The 21,790-nt window shown below is 41.4% G+C and overlaps 1 protein-coding gene across 1 annotated transcript; it reads right to left on the minus strand.

Moving 5' to 3' along the window:
• Positions 1–8,907: 8,907 nt before the first annotated feature.
• LOC124275627 (ABC transporter F family member 4-like) lies at positions 8,908–19,919 on the minus strand. The gene is given in 14 exon segments (XM_046711235.1): positions 8,908–9,654; positions 10,291–10,437; positions 10,691–10,836; positions 11,743–11,907; positions 13,247–13,469; positions 13,753–13,866; positions 14,634–14,781; positions 14,784–15,325; positions 15,415–15,417; positions 15,887–16,004; positions 16,601–16,692; positions 17,289–17,667; positions 18,300–18,479; positions 19,797–19,919. Coding segments are annotated over 13 exon segments (2,316 nt in total). The 5' UTR covers positions 18,466–18,479; positions 19,797–19,919; the 3' UTR covers positions 8,908–9,581.
• Positions 19,920–21,790: the final 1,871 nt, after the last annotated feature.

Below are 21,790 nucleotides of genomic sequence, written 5' to 3' on the forward strand. Positions count from 1 at the left end.
ATCAAATATGTCTATTGCCTTATTTGTTTATTGTCCTATTGATTACCTCCTCTTTCGAAGGAGCTCCAGAAAACTTTGTACCTTAATCACTTTCTATCTCAAACCGAGAATAAACTAAAATGAATTTCCTTTCATCAAGTCAGCAAGAAGATGGAAACTTTCATATAAGCGTCTCGTGTCAAGCTAACAATTGGATACTTGCTACATGATGATTACATCAATTGCTTTTACCAGCTCTCTGCACCGTCTGGGTATTTATTCTGTTATTTTCTAACCTAATTTTGATACAATAAGAGACGTCTTTGTTTTTTCTCTCCCATCATTATATATGCCCCAACGTCCAAATCCAATCTTTAAGAAAATGTTACCAAACCTCTGAGCTGTGGCTTCGACAATACAAAGACTAGGCCCTCACCAGCTACGGCATAGTCCGCTGTCGGCGGATAACAACGCCCAGGCTGTGTGCTCCAACTGACTAGACCAGCAGCTCAACGCTAATGAGGCATGGCTTGATCATATAACTCACTCTATCCGCAGGAGATGATATTGTCGGATTTGTTCACCATGAGTGAGTTCTACATTACAAACAAATAAACCACAACTGTTTACTGCATCAGTTGTCGAGGCTCGGGTACAAATAGTTCGACAGTTACAGGTTCCACGTCGTGTGCAGTCGAGGAAAGGAGACACGCCACGTGGTTCGGAGTCTCAGATTTTTTAGGTTGAAATGTGTACTTAAAACTTCGGATAATTGATTTCGGTTGAATTATGACTAATCAGGCAAAATATATATTTGATTTTTATCGATTTTATAGCAAAACATGATCAAATATCATCGAGTGCGCCACGACATTAATATGACTGGGTTCTCGAATAAAACGTGAGTTCGGAGAGGGCTGAATAGGTTTAAAACATTCATTGTGAGTATTTTGAGGGTAGAGCTTCAGAGTATATGCATAATTGACATTGCAATTACCACGCACAGTAGCAGTGCATGTCTACTTCCTTCAACTGTATTTGTCAAATATCACATATACGCTAAACCGAATGGGTTGACAAAATGACGACGAGCAGGTAATCAGCATGCAGCCCATTTAAGTGTGAAGTCTTTGTACGTCCTCTAATGGCTTGCGCCTTGATGAAACGGCGAGTTCTGCAACTCTGCTGTGCGCTCCCTAAATGCTGGGACCTCTGGGGTGGTGGGGTAGCCTAGTGGTTAAAGCACTCTCTCGTCACGCCGAAGACCCAGGTTCGATTCCCCACAAGGGTACTATGTGTGAAGCCCATATTGCTGGAATATTGCTAAAAGGGGCGTAAAATTAAACTCACTCAGTCTTTCACTGGGACCTCTATGATTTAGGGGTGAGGTGAGGTGAGTTTTACAATGTGAATACTAATATTTCACCATGTTAACAGTATTGACAGGAATGTGAGAACTAACTATCGTTTATGACACTTTTGGGAGTTCAAGGTCAGGCAAACATGTGAAGAAAGCCTGGGGCCCGATCCACAAAACGTTCGCAGCACTACGCCATTCGTAAGCCTGTGAGAAGGTATAGAGTTACGACTGGTCGTAACTTCACGAACGCTTTGAGGATCGGGGCCCTGGGCGCTATCTGAGGTGAGGTGAGGTGAAATTGGGTTTTACGTCGTGCTTGAGAATATTCGCTCATATAACGACGTGCATGCGTGTACATGTGTAGGTGCGGCTGCTTGTACTAGCCCTGACTTTAGCTGGTTTTATAGTGCTAGCCCACTGAGATACCATGCCGCAGTGAAGCATGAATACCCCACTCAGACACATTATACTGACTCCGAGCCGACCAGTCCTTGTTGTACCCATTAATGCCGAGCGCCAGGCAGGGACCAACAAGTACCATATTTTAACGTCTTTTGGTATGACGCGGTCGGGGATCGAACCCGCGACCTTCCGCTCTCCGGGCGGACGCTCTAACCACTACACCACGGAGGCGGCTGGGCGCTATCTGAGATATGACAAACTATTGTACTCACCAAATCACCCGTGGATGAGTATGTCCCGGGACAGGCTAACTTTAGCGGTTCCGGAGAGGTTTAGATCGCTGAGTTTGTGTGTGCTGGCTTTTAGGTGCCTCACTCTGAAAGGGAGGGTTCGAATCCCGGATGGGACTCAATCCCAAATAGAACTAGAATCTGTACTTTACTGAGAAAGTGAGTGAGTGAGTTTAGTTTTACGCCGCACTCAGAAATATTCCAGCTATATGGCGGCGGTCTGTAAATAATTGAGTCTGGACCAGACAATCCAGTGATCAACAGCATGAGCATCGATTTGCGCAATTAGGAACCGATGACATGTGTCAACCAAGTCAGCGAGCCTGACCACCCGATCCCGTTAGTCGCCTCTTACGACTGAGAAAGTGTAATCCCAAATATAATATGTGTTGCAGTTGCATTCTACCTTGGGTGAGTGAGTGAGTTTAGTTTTACGCCGCTTTTAGCAATATTCCAGCAATATCACAGCGGGGACACCAGAAATGGGTTTCACACATTGTACCCATGTGGGGTATCGAACCCGGGTCTTCGGCGTGACGAGCCAACGCTTCTAACCGCTAGGCTACCCACCGCCCCGATTCTACCTGGATAAGTAGCGAGACTGACAAACCATTGTCTATCATTTGAGAAGACAGGGCAACCATTGTTGAACACTTCTGTGACACATCACGTGACAGACAGAAGTGACACTGACACAAGGGCTGCTGTGAATCTGCATTGTTTAGGATGTCGCGACTAAAATCGACTTCAGTTAAATATTGTCTGACTTTGTTTTATCAAGCCAATAAAGACAGACTAGTTCTTGGTGCATTAAGTACCATTAAATATGTAAATATAATGACTCTCCTGAGCGTAAATATTGATTCTGTAGCTCAACTAAGGTTTTCACTTGTGGACGGTTGAAACCTGGCCGTTCGGTCAAAGGGGAATAACTCTGATTGTTCCAAAAAGAAATGTGACCACGATTCTGGTTTTAGATCAACCGATGCGCCCTTAAAAGATGCCGAAATATAATTCATGAGGTGTTCCGGAAATGAACAGTATGAGTGAGTTTGGTTTTACGCCTCTTTTAGCAATATTCCCCATGTCACGGCGGGGGACACCAGAAATGGGCTTCACACATTGTACCCATGAGAATGAGTTTGGTTTTACGCCACTTTTAGCAATATTCCCCATATCACGGCGGGGATCCAGAAATGGGAAATTATTCCCATGTGGGGAATCGAAACCCGGAAAGCCTTCGGCTAATTGACGAGCCACAAAACGCTTTAACCATTCATAGGCTATCTTACGAGCATTGTCGTAAATAAAGATCGTCGTTCTCCTGCTGAGGAGGCGGCGAATATAGGGGGGTTTCCCAATGACGTCAGTATGAAGACGGGGAAATGTTAACTGAGTATTCGGTATCAACACTCGGTTAACACAGTTCCGAGAATTAAATCTGAATTAATAATTTCATAAACATAATTTTCACGTGGCACAAAATTCATAAGCGAGAAGAAAACAAGTGTAACTGCTTTGTACGACACTGTGTGCTTTGATTGTGGTTTTCAATATTCCAGCCGTATGTTGGTGGTCTGTCAAACACCGAGTACTAATAGCATGTAACTGGTATAATAGTTACCAACCCAGTCAATTGTCTGTGTTTGTTTGTTCGTCTGTGTAGTGCTACATTAAGAAATGTTCCGTGTATATGGCGGGGCTTAGAAACAACTGAGAATCTCTCTCTGTGACAATATCTGCGACCATGAGTATTAATCATATTCACTGCAGTTTTGATTAACAGGCGTACAGACCCGTATCTCTGTCTAAGTTGGTAAACATCGGACCGGTGACTTTGGGCTTCCTCCCACCCAAACTTTGTTTGTTGTTTTACGCCGCACTCAGCAATGTTCCAGCTATATGGCCGCGGTCTGTAAATAATCGAGTCTGGACCAGACAATCCAGTGATGAACAGCATGAGCATAGATCTACGCATTCCCACATAAAGTGAGTGAGTGAGTTTGATTTTACGCCGCTTTTAGCAATATTCCAGCAACATCACGGCGGGGGACACCAGAAATGGGCTTCACACATTGTACCCATGTGGGGAATCGAACCCGGGTCTTTGGCGTGACGAGACGAGCCAACGCTTTACCCACTAGGCTACCCCACCGCCCCAAAGCTAACAGTCCCTGGTGTTGGAACACTGTTCACAAGGGCCCTGTATCAATCTATCACAGTTACATAGTCAGATATCCAGGACTACCAGGGTTAGAATTAATCTTCAGCAAACCATGCTTGTCGTAAGAGGTGACTAAGGATTAGGTAGCCAGACTCCAAGATATGGCTGACACATGTCATCGTACCCCAATTGATTAAATCCATGCATCACTGGGCTGTCTTGTCCAGACTCTATCATTTACAGACCTCCATCATATAGATGGAATATTGCCTGTGATGCTAAGCAACAAACGATCAAAAGTGTCATCTTTTGTCGTTCACTATGAGATGAAATCTTCTGGTAGCAGCAATTACAGCGTCACATCTTTATGCTTGGAGGTTATAGTGAAGTGTTAGTTTAGCTCATCCTGTATCTCATCAGCGACTTGAATGTCAAAAGTGAGTGAGTGAGTTTAGTTTTACACCACACTCCAGCAATATTCCAGCTATATGGTGGCGGTCTGTAAATAATCGAGTCTGGACCAGACAATCCAGTGATCAACAGCAGAATGTCAAAAAGAAAACAAAGAAACTGGAACTAAGAACTGTGACTCTGGACTCTGGTAACTATGCAACAGCAATAACCTGGCCAAGTGTTCCATGTAGACACAAATATAAAGTGAGGTGAGGCAAAGACGTATATTCATATACGTCTTTGGGTGAGGTGAGTGAAATTGGGTTTTACGTAGTGCTTGAGAATATTTCGCTCATATGACGACGTGCATGCGTGTATGTGTATGTGCGGCTGCTTGTACTAGCCCTGACTTAAGCTGGTTTTATAGTGCTAGCCAACTGAGATACCATGCCGCAGTGAAGCATGAATACCCCACTCAGACACATTATACTGACTCCGAGCCGACCAGTCCTTGTTGTACCCATTAATGCAGAGCGCCAGACAAGGACCAACAAGTAACAAATATAAAGTAAACATATAACATGTGATATCATTTATTTTACAATCTGATGCATTATTACATCCTTTTAACAATCCAACAACATATGATCACCTGTCATACACTGCCATAACTTATTAAAGTAAATAGGTTTCTGAAAGGTATCAAATTCCATTAGAATATTGAAATATTAATACATTTTTTATCAAAATGTTAACAGAATTTATCTGGGTGTAATAATGTTTTCTGTTGTAAACACTGTACGAGTCACCTTCCTGGAGTGCATATACAGAATATATACTGTCAGATGATATTATACATGTAGAAGGATGGGCCATCTCAATTTTTCCACAACTGAATATCACATATGCACATATAACTTGTGACCTGAGATTCATTACAACAGGACTGAATTCATCTCTAATAAAAACTCACCACTGGCTGTCCTGAAAGAGTGAGTGAGTATGGACTTATGCTGCTTTGACCAATATTCCAACAATATTATGGGCACGCAAGAAATACGCTTCACACATTGTACACATGTGGGGAATCAAACCCGTGTCTTCAGTATGATGAGCGAACACTTCAACCTCTGGGCTACCCCACCACCCGTCCTGAAAGTTGTGGTCATTATTTTGCACAAAAACATCATGTGAAGCACTACCTGAAGCTAAAGTTGCATGTTATGAACTGGCCCTGGAATACCAAGGACAAGTTTATGTTACCTTTATAGGTAACATGGCAATGACCTTATCTACAGGTGCACTGATTACAGGTGTTTCTGATCAGCTAGGGCATTGTGATAATGTCCCTCCCTACAGTTGTCTGAGTAGTTCAATGTCCGAACTGTGGCACCATTTCCACAATATCTCACCAGAAGAGAAAAGGATGGTGCATTTTTTAAAACTGATTACCTTATTTCATGTTAGTTTATAAACAAACAGAAAACTACACAAAATGAGGACACAAAGGAAAGAGTGACACATGAATAACAAATGCCAATAACAAGGTAACATACCACAGCCTATCAAACAGTAGCATCATTCAACAGCATTACTCTATCTAGACACAGTGCTTCAAGTTACCAAATACCAGTTACATTAAACTGAAGATATGACTAAAATTATGAGTACATAAAGTAGCGTAAACTGTCCAGCATAAAAAAAAGATAAATATATTTAAAACAAAATGCAAATAGTAAGACTTGATTTTACTCACACAATAAAAAATACGAAAACAAAATTAAGTAAAACTGTCAAGAGGGTTGCAGGGGTCATTATCCTATCTGCTAGCATACAAGGACACAACCAGGGCACCATGGTTACTGAGGAGCCATGAATCCCTCTGTTGGCATACAAGGACACAACCAGGGCACCATGGTTACCAAGGAGCCAGGAATCCCTCTGTTGGCATACAAGGACACAACCAGGGCACCATGGTTACTGAGGAGCCATGAATCCTCTGTTGGCATACAAGGACACAACCAGGGCACCATGGTTACTGAGGAGCCATGAATCCCTCTGTTGGCATACAAGGACACAACCAGGGCACCATGGTTACCGAGGAGCCATGAATCCCTCTGTTGGCATACAAGGACACAACCAGGGCACCATGGTTACCGAGGAGCCATGAATCCCTCTGTTGGCATACAAGGACACAACCAGGGTATCATGGTTACCAAGGAGCCATGAATCCCTCTGTTGGCATACAAGGACATTTCCAGGGCACATGGTTACCGAGGAGCCATGGATCCCTCTGTTGGAATACAAGGACACAACCAGGGCACCATGGTTACTGAGGAGCCATGAATCCCTCTGTTGGCATACAAGGACACAACCAGGGCACCATGGTTACTGAGGAGCCATGAATCCCTCTGTGGGCATACAAGGACATAACTAGGGCACCATGGTTACCGAGGAGCCATGAATCCCTCTGTTGGCATACAAGGACACAACCAGGGCACCATGGTTACCGAGGAGCCATGAATCCCTCTGTTGGCATACAAGGACACAACCAGGGTACCATGGTTACCAAGGAGCCATGAATCCCTCTGTTGGCATACAAGGACACAACCAGGGCACCATGGTTACCGAGGAGCCATGGATCCCTCTGTTGGCATACAAGGACACAACCAGGGCACCATGGTTACTGAGGAGCCATGAATCCCTCTGTTGGCATACAAGGACACAACCAGGGCACATGGTTACCGAGGAGGCATGGATCCCTCTATTGGTGTACAAGGACACAACCAGGGTGCCATGGTTACCAAGGAGCCATGGAACCCTCTGTTGGCATACAAGGACACAACCAGGGTGCCATGGTTACCAAGGAGCCATTGATCACTCTGTTGGCATGCAAGAAATAAATAACAGCTGAGGGCATCTGCATACTAGCTATACGTTGCAGCCATTATGACAAATCAATCCCTATTAGACAATGACTGTCCTATGTAAACCGACCAAACCTATGTTTGACTATTTTCTGTACAACAAACTTAAAATATATAAGGCCCATGCTAAAATGCAGAAATCAAAGAACATTTTCAACAATGTAAAACATCACAGGATTTTAACATACAGAAACTTCTACAACTCACATTCAAAGGCTGGAAAACTACAGCAATAAATATTTCCAAATATAAACAGTAGAAACAATCCTGATAACAAAAACTGCATATAACAGTAAGCGTCAGCCATCATGGACAGGAATCTTATAGAACAGTTACACATGCAGGGTGAGAGGCACATCCACCTCATAATGAATGATGATGATAAAAATATAAAATATTTTACTGACATGATAGTAAAGCACTTCATAAATGACATATATGTGATCATGAAGCCTAGCCATACAACATGGCAGTTGCAGAAAGGACGAATCTTCTGTTACTCTATACTGTTCAATCAGCAGAAAATGGGTACCCGGTGGGATAAGTTATGTGACTATAACCTTCTAGTGCCTCACAGGTAGCTTGGGTTATCCAGGGTATTATGAACTGTCTGCGCAATGAGCTGTCGGCGTGGATAAAGCGCAATATAAATGGACTAATTATCATTATTATAACAAATGGGGACGAAATAACTGATAAATACTTCTCCATATTACTCATGCTGTACATAATATAATAATCATCCTTCTCATCGTTGGATAATAAAAACGTTATTTATACATATATTGCTGATGATATTGGTGAAAACTGATGTTCAATGTCTGGGACAGACTATTTGTCATGAGTGAGTGAGTGATTCATGTTGAACCCAGCATCATCTGTTTGTCACCAAACGTATTATCATCTTTCTTGTGGACGGTATATATACAATTTGTTATAACACTTTTTGACACGAATCGTCAAAAACATATCTTAACATCACTATGCACAGGCTTAACAGAACTGTAATGTTGTCAAGATAGCGTTTGGACGGAACACTGACAAATCATAAATACTGACTTCAACAAACTTCCGAATTCACAAACCATACCTGTGACTTTGTTAACCTTAAAATATTATTTCGGAGGGAATAAACATTTGCTTGCAATCCTCAGGAAAATATCCATCTGAACAGTTCTATAAGCGACACTACTCATACACTGGAGGGCAATCAGGTAAAAATTCTGCCATATTTACACAGGAGAACATACTGGCAAATTAAAGAGGTTCTGAATGACCTTGAGGTATGCATCCACAGTAATTTAATCTGGGGATGGGCCCCCTTTAGTGCTTGACATCAGCGCATAGCTACTAGCTTTGACAAACTACTGTGATTATTTTGTTACAATCTTCTTATTGGGACACAAAGCCAGACAATGTGAATCATCTCCAATTGAGTGAATGAGTGAGTATGGTTTTACGCCGCTTTTAGCAATATTCCAGCAATATCATGGCAGGGACGCCAGAAATAGACACAATGTACCCATGTGAACGATTGAACCCGAGTCTTCAGCAAGACGAGTGAACGCTTTAACGATTAGGCTACCCCACCGCAATATCTACAATAGAATACATCCAAGTGATTCCGAATCTCAACTGATAGTTTTATCCCTTGGTTTCTATTTCAATGACAGCATCTTCTGATAATACAAATTAAGCCTCTTGACTGGATAGATGCAACACCGAAAATAGACTTCATAACAGTCAGTAAACAAGAGCGAGTGAGTGAGTTTAGTTTTACGCCGCTTTTAGCAATATTCCAGCAATATCACAGCATGTGGTGAAAGCGGAGACTCCAGCAATGGAGTTGTCCACTGTGTCATTACAATAACAAGGGCTTGTTCCATGCATCTTTTCTCACACCGATGAATGTGCACCTGGTTATAAGACAGCATGTCCACTGTGTGTCCCTCCTAAACGGAACCCCCACCCCCGCACCCCCCGAAATGCATGACAGAACACCTAGTGGTCAGCGTCCAAACGGGATGGTCCTGTTCGCTGGGCTCCAGGCCGGCTTGTAGTCCTCCTCAGACCTCAGGGTAACCTGTAAGCTGGGCTCCAGGCCGACTTGTATCCTCGATTCTCTCTATCTCTCTTTTCCTGGTGAATGAATACATCCAACTGTCAGTGAACTTCATATCCATCGAAGTAAAACAAAAAGTCTCCAGCATTGTTTCAGAAGAGTATATTGTTAAAACATGGCTACTGACATAATCAACGTAGTTTGACAAGAATGAGTGAGTGACTTTACTTTTACACCTCTTTTAGCAATATTCCAGCAATATCATGGCAAGGGACACCAGAAATGGGCTTCACACATTGTACCACCTTGGTCTTTAGCATAATGAGTGAACGCTTTAACCACTAGGCTACCCCACCACACGAAGTCAATTGCATCACTTTCGTGTCACTACAAAAATCTCATCACTTTAGTCTAATACTTTAAATCAGTACCTCATAAGATTTGGAACAATGTTCCAATGTCAGCATATTAGATCATATGATCCTTTAGTGGTAAATGTCCAATACCTGCATCATTTCAGCCTTTCCTCCCATAGAAAGATAAAAAGATATATAGATCATATGATAGTGGTAAATGTCCAATACCTGCATCATTTCAGCCTTTCCTCCCATAGAAAGATAAAATCATTGTGATATATCGCGAATACTGTTCAAAGCAGAATTAAACCTAACTCAATAACTCCTTATGATAATTGACTGACAACTAGGTCTGACCTTATTCCTGAGCCATTCCTGGTATCGGTCCATGGCCTCTTCATCATGCGAGTTATCTTATCATATTCCTCGTCTTTAGCTTGATTCTTCTTCTTGATTTTCTCTTCTTTGGCTTTCTTCACCAGAACGACATCTTTCTTGGCTTTCCTACAAATCAATATCATCATAAAATAAACTATAAATAAGCTAGCAAAAACAGCACACCAGTAACAGAAACAACAGGAAAATGACGTTTGTCCAATTACTGGGTATAAGATGCATGAAACAACCAACTGGTTGTCCTGAATCAGAGTGAAAACTTAACTGCCCCTATTACAGTGTGTGATTTAATAATGATAGTGTCATCAGCAGTATTTCAACCACATCATGTCTTAACTGCACTGAATATTTTTGTCTTTACCATCCCCTGAAGGCTGTGTGTGAGGCCTGTCTTTTCTTATCCTTCTCATCCCTCTCATCCTGCTTCTTCTCCTGTTCTTCTTCCTTCTTTTTCCTCGCCTTCTCCACAAGTACATTGTCTTTACTCTCTTTCCATGTCAGAAACAACTAAAATTACATCCAACATTAAATAAAATCACTGAACGGCAGTTAGAGATGACAACTTTTTTGTTATGACTGACTCACTGACTGAGTTTGGTTTTTACGCCGCTTTTAGCAATATTCCAGCAACATCACGGCGGGGGACACCAGAAATGGGCTTCACACATTGTGCCCATGTGGGGATTCGAACCCGGGTCTTCGGCGTGACGAGCCAACGCATTAACAATTAGGCTACCCCACCGCCCATTTTTGTTATGAGAACACAACTTTTCAAAGCATATTCTTTCTCCTTCATCAGGTGAATTAATTTTTTCACCTGATGAAGGGTCTACCAGGTATGGGCTTTCACCTGGGAAATCAAATCAGGGTCTTTGACCTGAAAACTTTAAGAACAAGCTACCCACCGCACCCAACATCATAAACCTGGCCCCTGTACAAACTCAATGGCAATAAACATACTAAGCTTTGACTGCTGCAGGGTTTGACATTAACCATGAATGTCAAAATGTCACATCAAAGGATTTAAGAGGGTCCCCAGTTACTATACCATTTGTTGAGGAACTAATTCAAACCCACAAAGGGTTTACAGCACTAAGATATTCCTAAGCGTATTACAATGATATAGTTGCAATAGCTTGCATCATAACACTACAGTGTCCGTGTGGATGTGGACCAATCATAGTCACCTTCAGCAATGTTCAGTCAATGTTGTGGTCCCTTACGAAATGTTGAGCAGAAGCGAACATTATGGATTCCAGGATCAAACTTAATTTCAGACATGGCTGGCGTAACATACTCAACAAATGAATCCATAAGTCTGACTAGAAAACTCAACAATGCTGTTATACCAAGCTGTTAAAGAGAGGAAAATGGTAGGACCATTTCTTTTCACACATACAGTCAATATCTTACTTTTTCAGCATCTGATCTTTTGCTTTCCTTTTCCTGTCGTTCCTTCTCTATTTTCATCTCCTCTTGCCTCTTCTGCCTGTGTTTATCTTTAAAGACGGTGTCTTTCTTCTTGTCCACCCAAGCCTGATAGGACAGCTTGGCCTCAGTTATCTTCTCCTCATTGGCCTGGCAAATATGACATGCTGGTTAAAACCTCATACAACAGTATATAATGACAGCCCAATAAAAACCCAATACAACAGCACATAATCACAGCCTGGTGAAAACCCAATACAACAGCACACGATGACAGTCTGGTGAAAACCCAATACAACAGTACATGATGACAGCCTGGTGAAAACCCAATACAACAGTACATGATGACAGCCTGGTGAAAAACATTACGATGACAATACAACAGTACATGATGACAGCCCCATGAAAACCCAATACAACAGTACATGATGACAGCCTGATGAAAACCCAATACAACAGTACATGATGACAGCCTGTTGAAAACCCAATACAACAGTATATAATGACAGCCCCATGAAAACCCAATACAACAACAGCACAGCCGATACAACAGTACTGGACAGCCTGGTGAAAACCCAATACAACAGTATATGATGACAGCCTGGTGAAAACCCATGTACATGAAACTGGTGAAAACAATACAACAGCACATGATGACAGCCTGGTGAAAACTACAATACAACAGTATATAATGACAGCCCCATGAAAACCCAATACAACAGCACACAATGACAGTCTGGTGAAAACCCAATACAACAGTATATAATGACAACCTGACAGGTGAAACCCAATACAACAGTAATACAGTACATGATGACAGCCTGGTGAAAACCCAATACAACAGTACATGATGTCAGCCTGTTGAAAACCCAATACAACAGTACATGATGACAGCCTGGTGAAAACTCAATACAACAGTATATAATGACAACCCCATGAAAACCCAATACAACAGCACATGATGACAGCCTGGTGAAAACCCAATACAACAGTACACGATGACAGTCTGGTGAAAACCCAATACAACAGTACATGATGACAGCCTGTTGAACAACACTGATGACAATACAACATACACAGTACATGATGACAGCCTGGTGAAAACCCAATACAACAGTACATGATGACAGCCTGTTGAAAACCCAATACAACAGTACATGATGACAGCCTGGTGAAAACCCAATACAACAGTACATGATGACAGCCTGGTGAAAACCCAATACAACAGCACATGATGACAGCCTGTTGAAAACCCAATACAACAGTACATGATGACAGCCTGTTGAAAACCCAATACAACAGCACATAATGACAGCCTGGTCTGGTGAAAACTCAATTCAACAGTACATGATGACAGCTAGGTGCAAATCCAATACAACAGCAGGCTGGATTTCCTGGTGAAAATCTCATTAAACAATATACCAAACACATTTGAGAGATTTAGATACCATTGACAACCACATGTAATACTGTCATAGTTAGGTCCTACCTTTTTCTTCTTTTCTTCCTCTTCCTTTTCTTTCTTCTTCTTCTCCGCTAGGGTTTTCTTTGCTGTTTCCATCCGTTCCTGGTACCACTGGTCATAGATAGCCTTCCTGATACTGGTTGTATCCTCAAAGTTCACTTCACTGATTGGAGTTGTCTCCCCTGGCATGGCTGGGTACCTTGGCTTGGGCTTGTGTTTGGTGTCTTTTCCTTCAGTCTTCTTCACCCTTTAAGACAAATTACATAATAATGATTAACCACAGTACCATAAACCCTATCCCTTGTCAGATGATGTAAAGTTTCGTGAACAGGATACACCATTACACATCTCCCTGACATTATTTTGAAGACTTCTTTTCATTTAATGGCTATTATCAAAATGGTGCTGAACATCTTGGTAAGATAAACTGACTGTCATGACACATCCCAAAGGATAACCCCCTGGCCATAAAATACAACAATTATTCAAAGGAAGCACATGTAGATCATAGAATTAAAACAAAGACTCACGTTTTCTTCCCCTTAGACTCGGGATCTATGAATGCCATACTCTTGTCCTGGGCCCCTGCCACCTTACTGATAGAGCTGTCCAGGGCCTTGTGGGTGGACGTTTGATTGCTGGACCTACAGCAACAGGAGTCAGTATCATAGACACACTAACAAGTCATTCCTGCATGTTGTAAAGTGAACAAGATCTTGGTCAGAATTGCTTTTCCGCAACCAATGTTTGTCTTGAGAGAGGCATTTAAGCCTTGACTTAAGTTCGCAGAGGAAAAAGTTAAACCAATGGGTTATTACTCAGACCCTCCCTAACACAAAATAACTGACTGACTGACTGAGTTTGGTTTTACGCCGCTTTTAGGAATATTCCAGCAACATCACGGCAGGGACACCAGAAATGGGCTTCACACATTGTACCCATGTGGGGATTCGAACCCGGGTCTTCGGCGTGACGAGCCAACGCTTTAACCATTAGGCTACCCCACCGTCCCCAAGAGAAAATAAGAATACAGGTATATGAGTATTTGCATTTGGTAACAGGCTGTGGTGTGCCAAATGAATTTAAAAAGATAAGGCGATAAAACAGAGTAAGTATGCTCTGTCTATTACAGAGAGATATCCATGTTACACCCAGTCCCAGTTCTCCAACACCATGTGCGGAATCGAAGGAGGTCTTCGGCAAGACGAGTGAAAGCTTTAACCACTTGGCTACCCCACCACCCCATATATCTATGTAAATGTAATGATGTTGTGCATTTGTTGGGGTGACATTGAACAATAACTCTCATTTAAGAACTATAGTTGAACCCTGTTCATATTATCTTACTTCTTTGTCCTGCCATTGACTCTCATTTAAGAACTATAGTTGAACCCTGTTCATATTATCTTACTTCTTTGTCCTGCCGCCTTCTTCCTCTCCTGCAGACCCTGTCCTTGACTTTGAACCTGGTTCTCTCTCCATCTCTTCACACACCGAGCTCTTGTCAGGGCTCATATCGCGTCTACCTCGGAAATCATTCGTTGAGCGCATCGGGGAGGGGAGCGACGGAAGTCCTGCATTATCTCGTTGCTGATTGAATCTCCAGAGCCTTCCTTTGACAGCCCTGGCTTGCTCTTCCTTCTCTGCCTGGGCTCAGGTTTAGGTATCGTGTCCTCCGTCAGGAAGTCTAGTAGGGACTTTTCTGGCTTCTTCTCTTCCACTTCCGGCTCTGTTGGAGTTTTACGTCCTGTGAATCTCTTTCCATCAGTCGGAGTCTTTCGTCCGGTTGGAGTCTTTCTACCATCAATTCTTGCCAGTCTCTCAGGTGTTTTCCTGCCCGATGCAGTTCTTTCCGGAGTCTTCCTGCCACTGACTCCACCTAGCCCTGTTGGAGTTTTACGACCGTCTCCGCTGCCTCGCCGAAATCGTGACTGCTTTTCGGGTTTTTCCTCAACTTCGTCTCGCACAGGATCTGGTCGGGTTTTCCCAAACAGGTCCATTGTTGGAGTTGTCCTCCCTCTTGGACCCTCAGCCTCCTGGCCTCTCCCCCGCGGCAGTGGGGCAGGTCGGTCAGACCGGGGAGATGTCTCAATGGACAGCTGTCTAGAACACATAATACAGGCACATAATTTACAGGCACCATGAACTTTATCCCAAAGCTGAGACTACATCATGAACTATTGCTGACTGACTGACTGAATAGCAAAAGGGGACACCAGAAATGAGACTAGGATCAGCGCTTTAACCATTAGGCTGAGTTTATTGTGTGTTTTACAAAACAGTAAAAATGTGGAACTGTTCTCACAGGTATATTTATCCTTTTGTGGTCCATTTACTTATGTGGTAAACATATTAAAGGTTTAATAACACTGATAATTGTTCTTTGATATGATATTGTTACAGCTGCTTGTGATTTTCCCATATGCTTCTTATTAAAATGTGCATTTCACTCAGGTGTTACAATACTACAAACAAACAATGGACTGCATTTAGAAATTATTTCTACAGTCAACAGTTATCCTAAACCATTTGGAATAAATAATGACATAGCCAGAAAAGTTAAATGCTATAAACAAGATATTTGTTGAAATCCCAGTTCTAACATCCACACTCACCTAGGAGACTTATCACTGCCAGTGCTGAGTTGGCGAGTAAGGCGTGGTTTAGGCCTCCCGTCTCCTCTGGGTGTAGTGGCAGTGGACCTTGGACCTCCTCGGGGGTGTTGTGCTCTCCGAGATTGGATCAAGCAAGGAGGAGGGAGTGTTTCGGCCTCGGGAGCCAGCTATAAAAAGAAATGTTATTAGTGATGATCATAACATAAGTTAATCTAGCTGAATATTGCCAACTCAAGATTTGCACCATGATACAAAGCAGGTCTGGTGCTGATTGCACAAATTGCTTCACATACCAGAATGTTGCCTAAATCAACAACAGATATTGTAAATTTACATAATTTTCCCACCATTACAAATTCACAAATCTGACAGATAAACATGATTATCGGGTTCATTTTTTCAAAGATAAACAATTTTCAAACAAAATTCAGCCCCAGACACAAAGCATGGAGACATATTTCTTCTCTAACAATTACTGCAAAAAACAGCAAATGTGACTGGGCCAGACACTACACATGCTACACCTGTATTGAAGGCTCGTTGCACCAAACAATACCCATTGGGGAGAACACCTGACCATGTTACCTGGACTGACTGACTGAGTTTGGTTTTACGCCGCTTTTAGCAATATTCCAGCAACATCACGGCGGGGGACACCAGAAATGGGCTTCACACATTGTGCCCATGTGGGGATTCGAACCCGGGTCTTCGGCGTGACGAGCCAACGCTTTAACCATTAGGCTACCCCACCGCCCCATGTTACCTGGAGAAGGAGTTCTGTTTCCTGATTCTCTCTCAGCTGGCTTCTGATATGATGGAGGAGTCCATTGCTTCTTGTTGAGACTGTCAGGAAGCCTAGTGTGATAACGAATGGAGAGAGGACTTGTTCATTGCTGTTTATTGTTGACACAAAACTAAGTTCAATAACAAACAGAAAACCCAGAAACAGAAAACATAGCATAATATTTTTTCAAGTAGATTGAGGAACATTATTGGGTTTAGGATCTTTTTAAGAATGTATTAGTTACACCATGGCATCATTGTTGCATCATGACCTGCAAAACTTTGTGCGTGTGGTTTTCTTTATTGTTTGTTGTTAAATTCACAGTATCACCAGTTTTGCAGATCATAAGCATGATAAGACACTGCCAGCAGATCCTGTCATATCCAAGGGACATTATTCTCCACAGCGAAACAGTGGTACTTGAACCAATTGGACACTCGTTCATCCTCTAAACTTACTGTAATAGTTCCTCTGCCCATCTAACAACTCAACATTAACTCTTATCAACATCATGAAACATCAGATTTGAGTCAGTACGCTATAAGCTCTGACAGCCTATGCATATACTGAAGAAATATTTGTATCATATAATGATAAAAATCATCACATGATCTGAAACCGATAAATATCATTGAAAAACCATACTGACATGGGACATAACTCTTACCCTCCTTGAGTAGGTGTCTTCCGACCAAAGATGATGTCTTCCTTTGTCAGACCATCATTTGTAGGTGTCTTCTTGCCAGTGGGAGTTTTCCTCCCCAGCAGCGAGTCTGTCCGTGGGGATGGTGTTTTCCCACCTTGCTGTTGCCAGCTTCTGCCACCTACGGTAGGGAGGTTTCTGTTGTCGAAACTCGCCACTTCTCTGTCGAGGTGATCATCTTGATTTCCCCGACCAAACATGCTATCAGCATCTCTGGGTCGTAGCGTTTCATCCAAATTTGGCATGGCATCCGATTGCCTGGGCGGCCTTCTTTTCGCTGAGCCAGGACGTTGACGAGAAGGAGACGTTGTCGAGAGGTTTTTAGTGTACTGTCGTATTAACTCTGTCATGAAAAGGCATGGTGTGAATATCTTCATATGGTTAGAACATATGCAATGTTTGTTACTTGTCTTATGTCAAGTCAGCAGTATTCCAGCTGTATCATGGCAACCTGTAAATACCCGTCTATGCCAGACATACTGGTGATAGATATCATGAGCAACCTCCTACATCAGGGTATGACCCAGGGTGTCACTATTCAAAACAACCGTAGCACTACGACTGCCATAAGTCTGTGTTAAGGTATGGGAGTTTTGATCATCTTAGCGCACCTATGTACACCTTAGATTTTGTACAAAGGCAGTCTGGTTAGAAAGTCAGACTACCAAACCCAAAGTTGCTTCTAATGAAAAGCATTAAAACTCTCAGAATATTCAGTGGCCTTATTTCTTTTATCGAATGAAAATACTCCTAGTCATCAAATAAACAAATGTTTTCCACTTCTTCTGGGTATATCTTGCCCTATCATAGCAGTGAGAGTGACAATTTCCGCTGCTTTTAGTTTTAGCAATATTCCAGCAATATCATGGTGGGGGACACCAGAAATGGACTTCACACATTGAACCCCTGTGGGGAATCAAACCAGAGTCTTAACCATTAGGCTACCCAACAGCCCCCTTGTCATTGTAAACATACCATCCTCTTCATCGCTCCCTTCACTGGTTGTGACATCAGCAGCAAGGCCCTTGCTTCGTCTTTGTTTCATTGTTGCATCCAGTTCCCTCTGAAACGTATTCTTGGCTTTAGGCTTCCTCTGTCGGAGTGGTGCATCAACTTCATCATAATCTTGGTGGTAATCCATCCTTAGATTTTACACTGTGACAAAGAAAGTCAAAATATATTCCATAATTACTCCAAATTTGGGTCAGGATGGATGATGACATACCGTCGCTTTTAACAGCTTAACATGGAGCACTTTGCTTGATATTAGTAGGGTTTCTCTTTGTGAACCTGTTGAATACTGTTGAACAGTTTGAAAGTGGAGTTCGGCTCAAGGCTGCATGTGTGGTTTGAAATAAACAACAATATACTTTGCTGGTACCTCATAATGTCCTGTTCAGTTGTATATATCAATATCCTTTTAACATTGAACAACTTTTGTGGCATGGCAACTTTGCATTAAGTGTCTGAAAAGGGTTTTAACCAACTCCTTGTTAAAGTTTGGGACCGCAAAAGTGGTCATCAAGAAGCCCTAGGGACCAGCAAAACATAAATAAATAATTGAAGACACTTTCACAGAGGCTATGCATACATGTTGTTTTGTATATCAATTCATATATGTCTCTAAGTTCATCATTGATAAAATATAGCATATTATTTTTAAGGTAAGCAGAAGATTTGGTAAAAATATTTTAAGCCATGTTATTATAAACATCATACTCAAAATGATTCTGTGATTTTGCAGACCGGACACCGGCACTGGCGTACGATGAGTATCAATCAGGATGTGGAGAACATTTTCACTTTACCCCATAATCACCACTCAATCGATCACAAACGAATGAATGTCCAGCTCATATAACATGTACAACCACTGCTAAATTAGAAATATAAGTGTACCAGAACATACAATCCATGCAATCAGTTTTATTCTAGGTTTGACACTCCAAGTTACCATATAAACATTTTAAAAGCAACTTATTGTTGTGACTGATTGTACCTTACTGAAATTTCAATTTCTCTAAAACCCTTTTACATCAGGTTACTGCAGATGAACCTGAATGTAGATTTCCTTATCTCAATCTACGGTATAAGTGGTAGAAAGAACAGTCGACTAGGGGTGTATGTCTTATGCATCTGTAAAATATCACCTCTAATAAGAAGAGTAAGATCTCATTTGCTATGTTACAGAATCTATAAATTCATGGGATTAACAGACACTAACGCCGAATTATATTTGTGTTTTGACGAAGTAACTAACGTTTTACTGTACAATGTCTGCGCACTGAGTACTTGCAGAAACAATTGGGACTGTGTTATCGAAAATTTCAAAATTTCCTCTTTAGCGCAGTCAAATATTCTTGTCAATGCTTGTCTTTGAACATTTAAATTCAAAATATAACAACTTGAGGAATGCACTGAGGCTATCTAAGGTGGTCTATAAAACGAAAAGGTACACAGATATCGCCTTACCCCTTTCTTGTACGACGCTTATGGGAACGACTATTTGTATCCGTTGTTGTTCTCTCAAATCGATGTCGATGAAAAATTGTCAGCCATGTTTACGCGTTACTGGGCAGTGATTTACCAAATTTGAACTTCAGATCGAAACGAAATAAAGAGACGAATTTCCATACGCCAAATATTGTCGGGTCGAAACAATCTATGTTTATATATATGTACAAAGATTAACACATGTGGTATTTATCTGAACATAAACAAACTATCATCAATGCAATCTTAAGAACAATATTTATTTCCTAACTAAATTCCGTGTCCAGTTTCTAGATTCACATAAGAGTTACCCCCCTTTAGAAACGACGGGCACCTGTTGAGAGGCCTCATGGGGGTTGGGGTTTTTTTCTGAATCGAGTAACACGAGACAAGATTTTTAAGTCGCCAAAATGTTAATTATACATTTCTGAATCATATATTGTGAAATTTGTTTTAGAATATTCTATTGTATATAAGTAACCTGAGGTTTGTGACCTTTGCAAAAACATCACTCTACATATACGACGGGTGTTGAGATATGTTATTGGTAAGTAAAAAACAGTACTGTAATGGGTATGACCAGTGATAATCTACAGCTCCCTGGTATGACATAACAGTGAAATCGGTGCGTTAGCATGAATAACACACACCAGATATCAATGAAACTGATAATTTACGAGAGGGAAACGTTATGGGAGTTAATCATTTATCATTAACTGTAGAATGCATATACTTCTCATCTATACACACATGATTTTTGTTATTTCTTTCACAATCACCCCAGTGAAATTTTCAAATAGTATTACCAAAGGAAACATCTACAATTTATGAGAAATGACCATTATTGACCCAACTTCAGTAACAGATCACACAATAGCTTATTTGTTGACATAAATTGAATTGATGAAACAGTTACAGTATATCAGCAAAAGGTGTATGTTATACACATAAAGCATTTGGTATTTCGGTTCACTAGCCCCCGGGAAGTAGACAGTAAGGTGGTAACTGCACGTGTGCTGTGTGTGTTAGCAAATATGTCTGGGACGCAAATCAAGACGGAGACTTCAGTTGGTTATCTCTATTTTACTTATATGAGTCTGATTGTAATTCACTTAAACATGCAATAAAAATGCAAATCAACTGTTGTGTTATAAATAGAAAACATTCTCTTGTGGTTCATTCCTGGCAACTGTAACATTTCTTTCTTCTAATTGAAGTCATGAACATCAAATCAAGACTTTTACAAGAAAACCAAAATTACCTCAGTAATTATACTTAAAGTTCCAATGTGTGATGTTAAGCTGAAAATGGCATAGTTCTCAAAACACCCACAATTGGAAGATGTGAGTTTCAATACCCATCAGCCATGGCAGATTAACTATGATCATGTGAAATAAATCAGGTCTCCATCAATTTCTTGTGTTGCATATCTTCATGTTAGAAGCTCTGAATAGATGAACCCCAATTGACTGGTTTCTGGTGGTGATGGCTCATACTTTCATGTTGTAAAGACATTTGGTACAATGTATCACTGCTACAATCTTATGTTGTGATATAAAGATATGTCTAAGGGAAGATTTGGTGAGTATTTCTTCACTGTGGTATGACTGGATACACCCATTGCACTGATGCCAAAACATTTGCTTAATATGCAGATTTAGAAGGAAGCCTGAGTTCCAATTCACAGCCCAAGAGAGTCCACAGAAATCTAAATTTCCTTCAGGTCGCATCAGATGACAAGCTTAAGTTGCTGGGGACCAATGTCAGTTTGGAATCCTCACAGACTGTTTTTAATTGTACATACTGAACAAAAAAGCTAGTGATCATGAACAGTTCTAGGGGTATTTTTTATTAATTGTTTGCTCAGTTTTCACTTCAAAAACAAAATCCCCCCCAAAAAATATTTGGGATCCCTACATGTGTTTTGTTATTCACAGATTCACACACTATCAATAAGTAGTTTGACAGCATGA

The sequence above is a fragment of the Haliotis rubra genome, unplaced genomic scaffold, assembly GCF_003918875.1.
Source record: "Haliotis rubra isolate DU_JTF1 unplaced genomic scaffold, ASM391887v1 Scf200, whole genome shotgun sequence".
Lineage (NCBI taxonomy): Eukaryota > Metazoa > Mollusca > Gastropoda > Lepetellida > Haliotidae > Haliotis > Haliotis rubra.